At 43.0% G+C, this 12,791-nt stretch overlaps 2 protein-coding genes across 4 annotated transcripts in view; one reads left to right on the top strand and one right to left on the bottom strand.

Moving 5' to 3' along the window:
- LOC124551369 (protein sprint) overlaps positions 1–12,791 on the top strand; it is a 153,767-nt gene that overhangs the window by 137,901 nt on the left and 3,075 nt on the right. For both annotated transcript variants that reach the window (XM_047126408.1, XM_047126407.1), the window contains 2 exons: positions 6,912–7,067; positions 9,260–9,458. In XM_047126408.1, coding sequence (XP_046982364.1) covers positions 6,912–7,067; positions 9,260–9,458 — 355 coding nt within the window. The remainder of the gene's footprint in view (positions 1–6,911; positions 7,068–9,259; positions 9,459–12,791) is intronic.
- The window catches only part of LOC124551368 (titin-like), a 260,732-nt gene continuing 254,691 nt past the window's right edge, over positions 6,751–12,791 (bottom strand). The window contains exon 18 of one of the 2 annotated variants that reach the window (XR_006967830.1): positions 6,751–6,786. The gene's annotated coding sequence lies outside the window, so the exon portion shown is untranslated. Of the gene's footprint in view, positions 6,787–12,541; positions 12,575–12,791 lie in introns of those variants that run through there. The other variant, XR_006967828.1, reaches the window with a different exon arrangement.

Below are 12,791 nucleotides of genomic sequence, written 5' to 3'. Positions count from 1 at the left end.
GAAAAGGTTGAAAATGGTGGGAAGAAATGGTGAATAAAAAAGGGTTTTAAAATCGTAAATGACGGTGAAAAAGGGAAAGAATGAAAAGCAAATTGGACTTCACATTACAGAAAAGCTATCGGACTTCGTGATTTGGAAAAGCTATTGTTGGGGTAGTCCTTGTGGCGTTTTTGAACAAAAGATAAACCAATTTCCACTACAAAAATCATTGAAAAAGAACAGAGACTAACAAAATGTAACTGACAGGGGGAAATGGCGTAGATAAGAGTTCATCCTTTACCAGGTTAACATGTCTTCTTTCGTGCGGCGTCCAGGTCTTCAAAAATCTCCTTAAGTTCTGCGTGAAAAGTCTGCTCCGAAATCTTGGAATAAGTTTCATTGTCCAGGAATTTCTAATGTGTCCAAAACCGTCTTGATATTAAATGCAATTTATTTTAGTTGCTTCTCTCCATCCTCCGAATTTCATAACAACTTCCACAATGTCTACACATTAATAAGTTTTTTCGTCTTAATCAGATCATGTCTGCATTAAGCTTCCGCTCTCTAGAGACAATAGAGAAACGGATAGAAAAACAAAAAAAGTTACAATTTTAGTATTTTCTCTGCCGTCAAGCGCTCATACTGCTGCGACGGTATAATTTTTATCTGAGGGAACGAGTGTAGCGCGGCGAAATTCAAAGTCCTGCTACAGCGGCCACGCAGACTTGTGAACTCACCTTTAGTGACTCGGTTGTTAGATTGGCCAGCGCAAAGATCGCCCGTTCAACCTCCCCACTTTCGCCCGCTCAATCTGTGGCTCACCCTTCATCGGGTTCTGCTAAATCTCGATCCCAAAAGTCAGACACCCAGACTTCCAAAAAAGAGCATACTCGTGAAGATTTTTTACGTACCCCAACTTCCTCCTTCATCTAAACATCATGTTTCCAAGAAGGCTAATAAGAAACCCAGTTCCTCTCCTTCTCCGCCACGGCGTGTCTCATCTACAGCACCACCTGGCGGTAGCCGCCCTCGGCCATCTTCTGTGCCGCCGAGGCGCACTGCTGGCGGCCGATCAACCGGCTGATCGGTGGTGGCAGGAGCTGCTCCTGAATAACCTATGGATCAGGATCTTCTGCCTTTGGCTGACTGCAGTTCCACGCTGTCGGTCGCAAGCTCTGAGCAGTCGTTGAGTTGACGGCAACCTTGGTCACATTCTTCCATTTTCTGTCCACCCTATGTCCATTATCCATTGGAATATCCACGGCATTCGAGCCAATCTGGATGAATTGACGATCCTCCTACGATCCTACTCGCCGGTCATCTTCTGTCTTCAGGAAACAAAGCTGCGTCCCCATGACCGCTTTGTCTTCCCCTATTTTCAGTCAGTCCGATTTGATCTCCCCTCTGTTGAAGGCACTCCAGCACGTGGAGAACTCATGATTCTTCTCCATAATACTCTCCATTATCACCCAATCCCCTTAAACACTTCCTTCCAAGCAGTCGCTGTCCGTCTTTCCCTTTCTCGATACACCTTCTCTCTTTGTACTGTATACATTCCACATCAATGACACGAGCTGATCTCCCTCATCTTCTTGGTCAGCTTCCACCTCCCTATTTGCTGGTTGGGGACTTCAATGCCCACCACCCACTTTTGGGATCTCCACATCCATGTCCGCGTGGCTCACTATTGCTAGACGTCTTCCACCAAGTGGATCTTGTTTGCCTCAACACTGGGGACCCTACATTTTTGTCTGCCTCCACGACAAATTTCTCTCATTTGGACCTTTCGGTCAGTACTGTTCCGCTAGCTCGGCGCTTCGAATGGTTCGCTCTTGCTGATGACACACTCGAGTGACCACTTTCCATGTGTCCTTCGATTGCAACCACAACTGCCTTATATGCGCCCAAGACGCTGGAAGTTTGCCCAAGCCGATCGGACACTTTTTTTGTCTCTAGCGACATTCGATGACCATCACTTTCCTAGCATCAACGATGAGGTCACTCATATTACAGACGTTATTCTTACAGCTGCGGAACGTTCAATACCACGCACCTCCGAATTGCCCGGTGCCCCCCAGTTCCTCGGTGGAACGAGGCATGCCGTGACGCAATATGTGAGCGGCGACGTGCTCTTCGCGTTTTCCGCCACCATCCTACTTTGGCCAACTGTATCTGCTATAAGCAGTCCCGTGCGCGATGCCGTCGCGTTATCCGCGACAGCAAGAAGGCAAGCTGGGACTTCTTTACTAGCTCATTTAACACCTTCACTCCCTCCTCGGAAGTTTGGAGTCGGATTCGATGGTTATGTGGTGCGCCTAGTTTCTCCCCGGTCTCTGGGCTCACTGTCGCGCATGATACGTTAGTGGACCCCGTCGCAATTTCTAACTCATTGGGTCAACACTTCGCTGGGATTTCGAGATCTTCAAATTACCCGCCAGCGTTTCTCCCGAAGAAACGTGCAGCGGAAGTGCATCCTCTTGCTTTCTCCTCTCAAAATCGCGAAAGCTATAATACTGTTTTCTCCATGCGGGAACTCCAACATGCACTCTCTTCTTCCCGCTCCTCCGCCCCAGGACCGGATGGTATCCACATCCAAATGTTGCTGCATTTATCAACCCATAGTCTGCGTTACCTCCTTCGCCTTTATAGTCAAATTTGGACCGACAGTACTTTTCCCAGACGATGGCGGGAAGCTATCGTCGTTCCTGTTCCGAAACCTGGAAAGGACAAACATCTCCTCTCTAGCTATCGCCCCATTTCTCTCACGAGTAGTGTATGTAAGGTTTTGGAGCGTATGGTGAATTGCCGCTTAGCTTGGTGGCTGGAGTCCTGCAGTCTTTTAACACCTGCCCAATGCGGTTTCCGAAAGCATCGTTCTCAGTTGATCATCTTGTTGCTCTCTCCACTTATATCATGAACAATTTTCTCCGGAAACGCCAAACAGTAGCAATATTTTTTGATCTGGAGAGAGCATACGATACCTGTTGGAGGACAGGCATCCTCCGCACACTGTTCTCTTGGGGCTTTCGAGGTCGGCTGCCACTTTTTCTTTGCAAATTTATGGCAGAGCGCACATTTAGAGTGCGAGTGAACACTACTCTCTCCTGTACTTTCTCCCAAGAAAACGGGGTACCCCAGGGCTCCGTGCTAAGTGTTGTACTGTTTGCCATTGCCATAAATCCAATTATGGACTGTCTCCTTCCCGATGTCTCAGGCTCCCTCTTTGTGGATGATTTTGCGATCTTCTACAGCTCTCAACGGGCCAGCCTTCTTGAACGACGTCTTCAAGGATGTCTCGATCGCCTCCACTTTTGGAGCATCGAAACCGGCTTCCGCTTTTCTCCCAGTAAGTCCGTTTGTGTTAATTTTTGGTGTTGTCAGGAGTTTCTTCCACCCTCCTTACATCTCGGACCTGTCAACCTTCCGTTTTCGGATGTCGCTAAATTCTTGGGTCTTATGTTTGACAGAAAACTGTGCTGGTCCTCCCACGTTTCCTATCTTTCGGCTCGCTGTCTGCAATCCCTCAACACCCTCCGTGTCCTGAATGGTACCTCCCAGGGAGCGGACCGAGTGGTCCTTCTCCGCCTCTATCGCGCCTTAGTGTGCTCAAAATTGGACTATGGAAGCATAGTTTACTCCTCTGCTCGGCCGTCTATTCTTCAGCGTCTCGACTCTGTCCATCACCGTGGATTACGTTTAGTGTCTGGAGCTTTTTACACCAGCCCTGTGGAAAGCCTTTATGCTGAGACTGCTGAACCTCCGCTGTCCAATCGGTGAGCAGTCCTTCTGAGTCGTTATGCTAGCCATCTGTCTTCCATGCCTGCTAATCCGGCCCATGACATTTTTTTCGACGCCTCCTTGGATGTAGGGTATGCAGGCCGCCCTTCGTCCCTATTACCACCGGGAGTCCATTTCCGTCAACTGCTCCATTCTCTTTCCTTCCGCTTTCCTAAAACCTTCTTGACAACTTGGGGTACAGCACTGCCTTGGCTCCGTCTCCGGATCTGCCTGCTCCATGACCTTTGTCAATTTCCCAAGGATGGTACCCCTTCACTTGTTTATCGTCGGGCATTTGATGCTCTATGTGCACAAATGAAGGAAGCCACATTTATTTACACTGATGGCTCGAAAACATCGTTAGGTGTAGGGAGTGCCTATATTGTTAGCGACACCCCAAATCGATTTCGGCTTCCCGACCAGTGTTCGGTTTATACTGCGGAGCTTTACGCTGTTCTCCAGGCTGTCCAATACATCCGCCGCCATCAGCGGATACAGTATGTTATCTGTTCAGATTCTCTCGGCTCTCTCCTCAGTCTCCAAGCTCTCTACCCTGTCCACCCTCTGGTCCACCGGATTCAGGACTGCCTGCGCTTGCTCCACTTGGGGGGCCTCTCGGTGGCGTTCCTCTGGTTCCCAGGACACATTGGTATCTGTGGAAATGAGGCGGCCAATATAGCGACCAAGGCTGCAGTCTCTCTTCTTTGGCCAGCTATTCGATCGATTCCCTTTGCCAATCTATGGAGTGTTTTATGTCGTCGTGTTGTTCTTTTATGGCACGCATATTGGTCGACACTTCCCGTGTTGTTCTTTTATGGCACGCATATTGGTCGACACTTCCCCATAATAAATTGCGGGACGTGAAACCTCTTCCCTGTGCTTGGACCTCTTCCTCCCGAACGCGTCATCGGGAGGAGGTAATTTTAACTAGACTCCGGATAGGGCACTGTCTTTTTAGCCATCGACATCTTTTAAGCGGCGATCCTCCCCCACTCCGTCCCCACTGCTCTCAGCTGTGGACGGTAAGACACCTTTTAATTGAGTGCCCCTATTTTACTCCGTTACGCGCCCGTCTGCAGCTGTCGCCTAATATATCGTCCATTTTAGCAGATGACACGCGCTTGGCCGATCACGTTCTCGAGTTTATTAGTGCCAGTGAGATGACGTCAGTCATTTGAAGTTCTTTTTGGGGACAACCAACCCCTTTCTGTAGTGGATTTTTAAGCTTTCCTTCTGCTTTTAGTTTCTCCAATTTTTTGGATTTCGTTCCCATTGCTACTGGTTTCCATTTTCATTTTTTACCGTTTCCTAAGTCACAGACCGGGCGCTAATGACCATAGCAGTTTTGTGCCCCCCTCCCCCCCCTCAAAAAAAAAAAATTGTCCAAATAAAGACTCTCTCAGAATTCAGTTGCTGTTAACATATTATATATTCAAAATTCAATACACCATTTCACTGCCACATTAAACAGTAAGCCCACACTTTCGTAGGGCATTCGCACACAACTGAATTAAACCAAATTAAATAACATTTTTTTCTCAACGCTACAATACTAAAATACATGTCCATCTGCTCGAGAGCACAATTTAACTGTAATGCGATAAATTCAAAACTAAATCACCATCAAGTCACTCGTATACTCTTCTTGCGTAAAGAAAATGTGTATTCCTAAAGAAAAATATCTTTATTGTATTCTGAAACCACAAATTTGCAATCTCTGTGCCCCATGTAGAAAAACTGCCTAACCTTCATGTAAATCTAACAGTGTTAAGTTCCATATCGATATTATTTAATCTAACCTAGCATAAAAGAATAAGAGCCGAGACGTGACGCGTTACAATGTAATTTGTGTTTTCGTTATTCTCGTCAACTGTTTCTGCAAGTTTTGTGCCATCTGAGTCACTGTCATGTTGCTATCCGTTACTGGTCAACCGACCGTGTGCTTCATCCGCTGTCCGGTTGAACTAGTGCATGGCAGGCCATTACTAGACATCAAATAAGTTTCTAAAACAAGTAATACCATGAATATCCTCAACTTGCCCACACTAATTCTATCACTCGGCAAATATTTATATGGAATTTACCGAGCATTATTACTTTAAATGGGAAATAAAAAAGCACGTGTACGGCTGATACACTTAGGCCATTACAGCGTGGTATAATGTTTCCTTGTTTTCATTTTCCTAATGGGGATTTAGGAGTACTCTGTCGAAACAGTCCAGCAGTCGGTGCGTAATTTCCTTATCTTATTAGGTTTCTCGCTTCTCTTTTTCTCGTGCTCTCTGTAAAGTACCCCATGTCGCAGGGTTCCTACCAATGCTGCGTGGGTCCTGCTATCAAGTACTCTCGAACCGTGACACAGCTTCTTCCCTGTGGTCTTCGATCGGTTGTGGCGAAGAAGCCGAAAGATAGTTCTCGTGTTCCAGTAGGATAACACACTCTGAGAAGTTCGTCTCGATGTATTTCTTATAATGTACAACTCTTAACTTCTGTTTATGAATCAACTACACGTACATTACATTCCAGCTGTCTCAGAGAATACTTAGAACAATAGCAAAGTAAAAACAGAACACCAACGCCGTGAACGTTTCTGTGGTGTCACGGAGGTCACATCTGCTCCGTGTCTTTCCCTTGCAGCCTCACAGAGCAAACGACCCCCCTGGCCACTCCGTGGCCCTCATTGCTGATAGCGTGGGATCGGTACAATTCCAATCTGCACAAACCATTAAAAAGCTCCTGAAAGTGTGGTGCTTCCTGCTTACTAACTGCCTTAACTCACAAACATCTTTCATCAGCCGATGGATGTCAGGACATGGACCACTGCGTTCTGTGAATGGCATATTACACCTCTGTGGTCCCTAGTTCACTAAACTGGAAAGAGAGGTGAGGAGGGGAATATTTTAGCACAACCCCTACAGCTTTCTGATCAATATAAATCAATAAATACACAACCAAGAAAGAAGGTAACTAATCATCCCCCCCCCCCCCCCCCCCCACTCTCTCTCTCTCTCTCTCTCTCTCTCTCTCTCTCTCTCTCTCTCTCTCTCTCTCTCTGACTCTTCCCACTTTCACTTTCACACTTTCACTACACCTTTTTCTGAGGGTAGACCTCACAACACCAGTGGTAATGCTGTGCCCTTGTCGCTTGTCACCAGGTGGCGGCTGAGATTGAGGCGGACCTGATGTGGGGCCTGCTGCAGCCGTCGCTGCTGTCCGGGGAAGCGGGCTACTACCTGACAGCGCTCAGCTCGGCTGTTCATGTGCTCAAGAGCTTCCGCCGCTCCCCACCGTCTGCTGCCGGTTGCCCTCAGGTAAACCTTCAGATACCTGCATCTGACGTACAAAATGACTGACGTCTGATGGTTACCTTTAGAACTGAAATGCGTAGTCCTGCAGAGACCAAAACACTAAAGACCTTTTTCCAAAACTATTTGCCAAAGGAAAATCATACTGCAGTTGCTCCTTTAAAATTTCACATGAACGTCAAAATTACTGTTATAAAAGTAAGTGACCGTGGGATAGAAAAATGACTGAAATTGTTTGATGGAAGAAAGGCCACTGGATCTAATGGGATATTAGTATATTTATAAATAGGATGTGCAAAAGAACTTTATCCTCTTCTGGCATTCTTGTACTGTAGGTCACTGACTCCTAATAATTGTGCAGCTCATTCCCATATTCCAGAAGGGTCATTCAACATATGAACAAAACTTTTGGCCTATATCTGTGAAATCAATCCATTGGAGAATTTACGAACCTGTTTTATGCTCTCACCTTACGACATTTCTCGGAGACTGAAAATCCCCGCTGTGGGAATCGACACGGATTCTGAAAACGATGATTCTGTTGAAACGCTGCTCGCACTGTTCATCCACGAAATCCAGAAAGCAGTTAATACCAGCACCCAGGTCGATGCTCTATTCCTCGACTTCTGGAAGCCATTCGATACGGTTCTGCATTGCCGTCATATGAACAGTATAAGAGCACACAGAATTTTGTACTAGCTATCTGATTGGCTTGTCAGTTGACCCTTAATATAAACAAATGTAACAAAGTGCACAAAGACCCATTAGAATGCTTTCGTGATTGCAAAGCAACCACTGGAAGCAGTCACACCCTTACAATTTCTAGGAGTGTGCATAAAACTAACTGCAGGTAGGGCAGATGCTAGACTGTGAGTCATTGCGAGAATACTCAGAGAGTTTAGTGCATCAACACTGGAGGTAGCTTACAAAACACTCGTTCAACTTGAATGTTGATCATCAATCTTAGATCTGAACCAGTTAGGATTGATAGAGGAAATAGATGAGGTCCAAAGAAGAGCAGCACAGTTCCCAGGGGTTCATTCAACAAGTGCAAAAACTTCGTGATGGTGCTCAGTAAACTTGAGTAGCGGACATTGCAAGAGAGCCGTTGGGCATCATGGTGCGGTTTACTGTTAAACATCCACTCGTGTGCTTTCTTTTAATAGTCAACCAATATTTTGCTTCCTCTTTACATGTCAATAAAAGACCATGAACATAAAATTAGAGAGCAATTTGAACTCGCATAGAGGCTTACCAACAATCATTCTTCTCACAAACCGTTTACAACTCTTAACACGAAATGGAGGGGGTGTTGCACTGGTACAAACCACACTCCATAAGGTGGCTGTGGAGTATATTCATAGATGTAGGTATTGACTCATATAAAATTGCACTCACTATCAAAGTTTTTGGAACTCTTAGTTCCTTCATCAGGGAGGTGAGAAGGTTGTGGATGGTTAAAAAGAGGTGGCAGGTCAATCAGACCCCACCGTGAAATGGAGCAACTTGCATTGAGGATGAGCGTCGGCAGAGAGATTTGTCACTCTCATTGGGGGTCTGAGCAACACATCGTTCCTTTCGCTGCCTAGCCGTCTTTCCCACTCTTCAGTGGTTTACTTCGTTAAACATCTTATTATGTAGATATGCTTCATTACCTATTTTTATTTTTTGGTTGTGTCCCTCTGGAAAGACTGTCACAGACTTGAATTGCTACTTCACTATATGCTGTTGAATAATATAGAAAGATCTTTCATTTCTGCTGCACAACCCATATATTGCCCATAAACATATACTTCATTAGCTTCACAACATCAGTGTCCAACTTCATGTTTCATAGAACAAATGAATCTGAATGTAACATTTCATTTGTCTGTATCAATATTACAACTGCTGTCAAAATTATATATTCTCGGGGAAGGGGCGGGAGAACAGGGAACTTTGCTCGCAGTTCGGCAATGTGTTCGTCAATCCTGAAGATGTTGGTCAGTTGTGCCAATGAAGTATTGTCAGAATTTCATGACAACATCCGACATCTCACCCTTGAATCGTTTGTGCAGAACACACAATACTGTTAAAATGTACATGGTGTCCTTCCTTATCAGAGTTGGCATGAATGTTTGACAAATCAAAGACAGTTCACAAATAGATGAGAATTGCGTAGAACAGCTTTGTGTTACATCACGTGCTACCATTTACAGAGCGGCATAGCTCCAGAGGTGGAACTGCAGTCAGTGCTGAAGGTGGTGGTTCCTGACGAAGTGCACGGATCCATAATCACCAAGACACTACCCGTGCGACCCCACATGACGACCAGGGAAGTCTGCAAGATCATTGCACACAAAGTGCGCATCACAAATCCGCAGGATTATGGTCTCTTCAAGTTGGTGGATGGTGAAGGTAAGTGTAGTCTGAAAACAAAAAATTTTGTTTTTTTTCTCCCAAATATTTCAGTAACTAGTAAATTAATTTTCAAATTTGGTAAAACTGAGTTCAATTTTTGTTTAATAGCCACTACTTTTGTATTTTCAAGTGGTACAACAGGAGTGATGCATGTGGTGTGGTATATTTATCTTACCAAAACACAATGAACTGCCTTGACTTGTGGATGAAGCATGCAGAGCACCAAGTTGTGTTGTTTACCAAGAAATTATAATTATGTCCCACAGTTGAAACAGTTATTTTCTCATTAGTTCACTTTAAAGTTAACTGAAGGAAGGGTAGGAATCAGGGAGAACACAGATAAATTGACAGTAACTGTAACTGAACAGTTTCACTATAATATAAATATGCACTAGTTCTGTAATGGCAAGACAACAAGAATTCAATAAGTTCTATGAGCAATAGGAGAAGAAATTAAATATTTTTCAAAAGTGTTGAGTTTGGATACTATACTCTTATAATTATTTTACTTGTATCTTAAGTTTTTATTGTTTCTTTCACTCCAAAAATATTGGAATAAACTGCTTGTACCTGAATGGTTGCTGTCCAAGTCATTTTTTCATTAGTTTGCATGAACAAGCTATAATCCTCTTTTACAGTTGCACGACTTCAAATTACAAATAATCTGTTATGTACAATAGTTTAAAATTGGCACCATAACTGAATGTACATATTCATATTTTATCCACGATAATGATGGTGAAGCTGTACAGGCAAGGATTATATTACATGAAGAAATACAGCAACCGGACACTTCTCATATAGATATATGCCCATCTTCAACTGGTTTAACACATTTATATATTCATCAGTATAACATTATCTGGCAACTGTATTTTGAATGCTGCATCTGTGCTAAGCAAAATAGCAATTCATTTGCTACCAGGTTTCCTGAGTTGTACATTTATGTTTAATTTACAGTTCGGAACACTTACTGTTATTTTGGAACTTGACAGCGTCTTTCTCTGCCTTTATACACACTTTTTAGCTTCGCTCGTGCAACACAGCATTCAGTTTGTGACCCACTTGTGCATTTGTTTGTATTGGAAATCATACAGAAAGCTACAGGTTTCTTATACATTCAGAAACTACTCCTGAAGTCAGTTGTTTATGTAGACTTTAATATCACCAACTTCTCAATTTGTTACATGCACCTGTATGACTAAACAATTGTTCTGTCTACTGTAATGAGTTGCAGACACATGGATGCTCTTTGAATGAAAAATTCTTAGCAAATACAACCTTGCTCTATATGTTGTTCAAGATGGGACAGACATAGTGTGTAATCTATAAATACTGCTCCTGACCAACAGAGGCAAGAGAATGAACATATGCCACGAAATAGAAATTTATTCCCTAAGTACGCGCCTCCAAATGACATACCAAATGATCAAATGGAATGATCCAACAAAATGTTTGTAAGAAATTTCTGAAAAATTACTCAAACAATTCACACATCAACCACACTCTAGGAAAAACATAATTAATGATAATAAATACCATAATTTCTGTTCCTGTTTCCTATGTAACAATTTAGTAACTTGTATAATGTAAGTCATTCACTATTTTTTTATTCCTTCTAAACTTTTAGTTGCATATGTATGCAAAATATGTGATATTACTTTTTATATGTAGGATCTGCCATACTCATTTCTGTTAATGCTAGCTAGTCACTAATCCAGTAGTTAGACAATCATTCATGTTAATTCGTAATATAGTCATTTTGCATCATTAATAAAGAAGAAAAGACTGCCTCTAATGTAACCTACCATGATTTGTTACAGTTCACACAGTATATGTTAAGCCAATTGTTTGTGTTTTAGAGACAAGTTTTATTAAGTCTGAAAACAAAACTGACTTCAGAAATAGACGGAGGTGTAAGCCAACCAGGTGGCAAATGCAGTGAAACTGGAAGTGGATTTGCTATGCATAGAAATGAAAAAAAAGAGACACAAGCTACAGAACAAAAGTAGATCCACCTAACTATTAATTAAACTTAAATAACAACTCAGGAAACAAGACCGCCAAACAAATTGTTATTTTGCTCAGGGAAGCTGCATCGTACAAAATGCAGTCGACAAAACCATTGGGTTGATAAAGATCTACCGTATTTACCCGAATCTAAGCCGCACTTTTTTTCCGGTTTTTGTAATCCAAAAAACCGCCTGCAGCTTAGAATCAAGTGCAAAGTAAGCGGAAGTTCTGAAAAATGTTGGTAGGTGCCGCCACAACTAACTTCTGCCGTCGAATATATGTAGCGCTACACAGGCATGCTTTGCAGGCACAAAGATAAATACTGGTGCCAAAACCTCTGTGTCTGTAAATAAATTAAAAAAAAAGAGCTTTTTTCTCCACCCCGAGTTTCGACCACTGCATTTTCATACATTATCCAATGAAGTAAATACATATTCCGTATTGTTCATCTTCGAATGTAGCAGCATTTCAGTGTACTACGAAAATCCGACTGGCAAGACTGTTTGGGATGTTTGTCAATATGGCTAACTCTACGTTCTGAATTTTTTCCTACCTGTGAGAAGAGATGGTTGCTAATAGGAACTTTCATGAATTGTGAATCACATGCAATATTCTCTTCACCATAAGAATAATACTAATATAAACATTTTGCCATGTATTGTTTCGTGTTTGCTGCTATTTCATTTAAATCCTGTCTGCCTAATAAACTACGAAACTAGAGTGAGACAACAGCAAACACGGAAGAATATACGTATCATGTCATGTTTATATTCGTATTCTTCTTATGCCTAATAGTGATACAGTCAGAAATGAAGCACGGAAATTGAATAGATTTTAAAATATAAGATGACTCTAATTTCTGTGCAGAATGTAAAGTACTAAAGAGGCGTCTGCAAAGATTTTCAAACGGAGAAAAATTTTCGCTAAACTCTCGTTCACAACATCTATCATACGCAGTCTATTATTTGGTTCTTGTTGATCATTATCAAAGTAAGCAGCAGTGTAAGTAACAACAAATAGCAGTCTCTTGCCATTGTTTTGCCAATGAGATGATTCCTCTCTCTCTCTCTCTCTCTCTCTCTCTCTCTCTCTCTCTCTCTCTTTTTAATTGTAAGCGGCGGTAGCGTGCACGAAGGCAAGCCATGCCGCGAGCAGCGACAAGCCGTAAACACTCATTATCAGAATGTGACAAATAATGCATGACACAGTACAGTAGGACGGAGCACCTGACGCATAGCAATGGCTACCTGGTAAAGCTTAACTGCTAAGCTTACGACTCGAACCAAACTACTGTAGCTGTATCGTCATTCATTTGAC

This window comes from Schistocerca americana, chromosome 9 (assembly GCF_021461395.2).
Source record: "Schistocerca americana isolate TAMUIC-IGC-003095 chromosome 9, iqSchAmer2.1, whole genome shotgun sequence".
NCBI lineage: Eukaryota > Metazoa > Arthropoda > Insecta > Orthoptera > Acrididae > Schistocerca > Schistocerca americana.
This window is presented reverse-complemented; position numbering and strand designations above follow the sequence as displayed.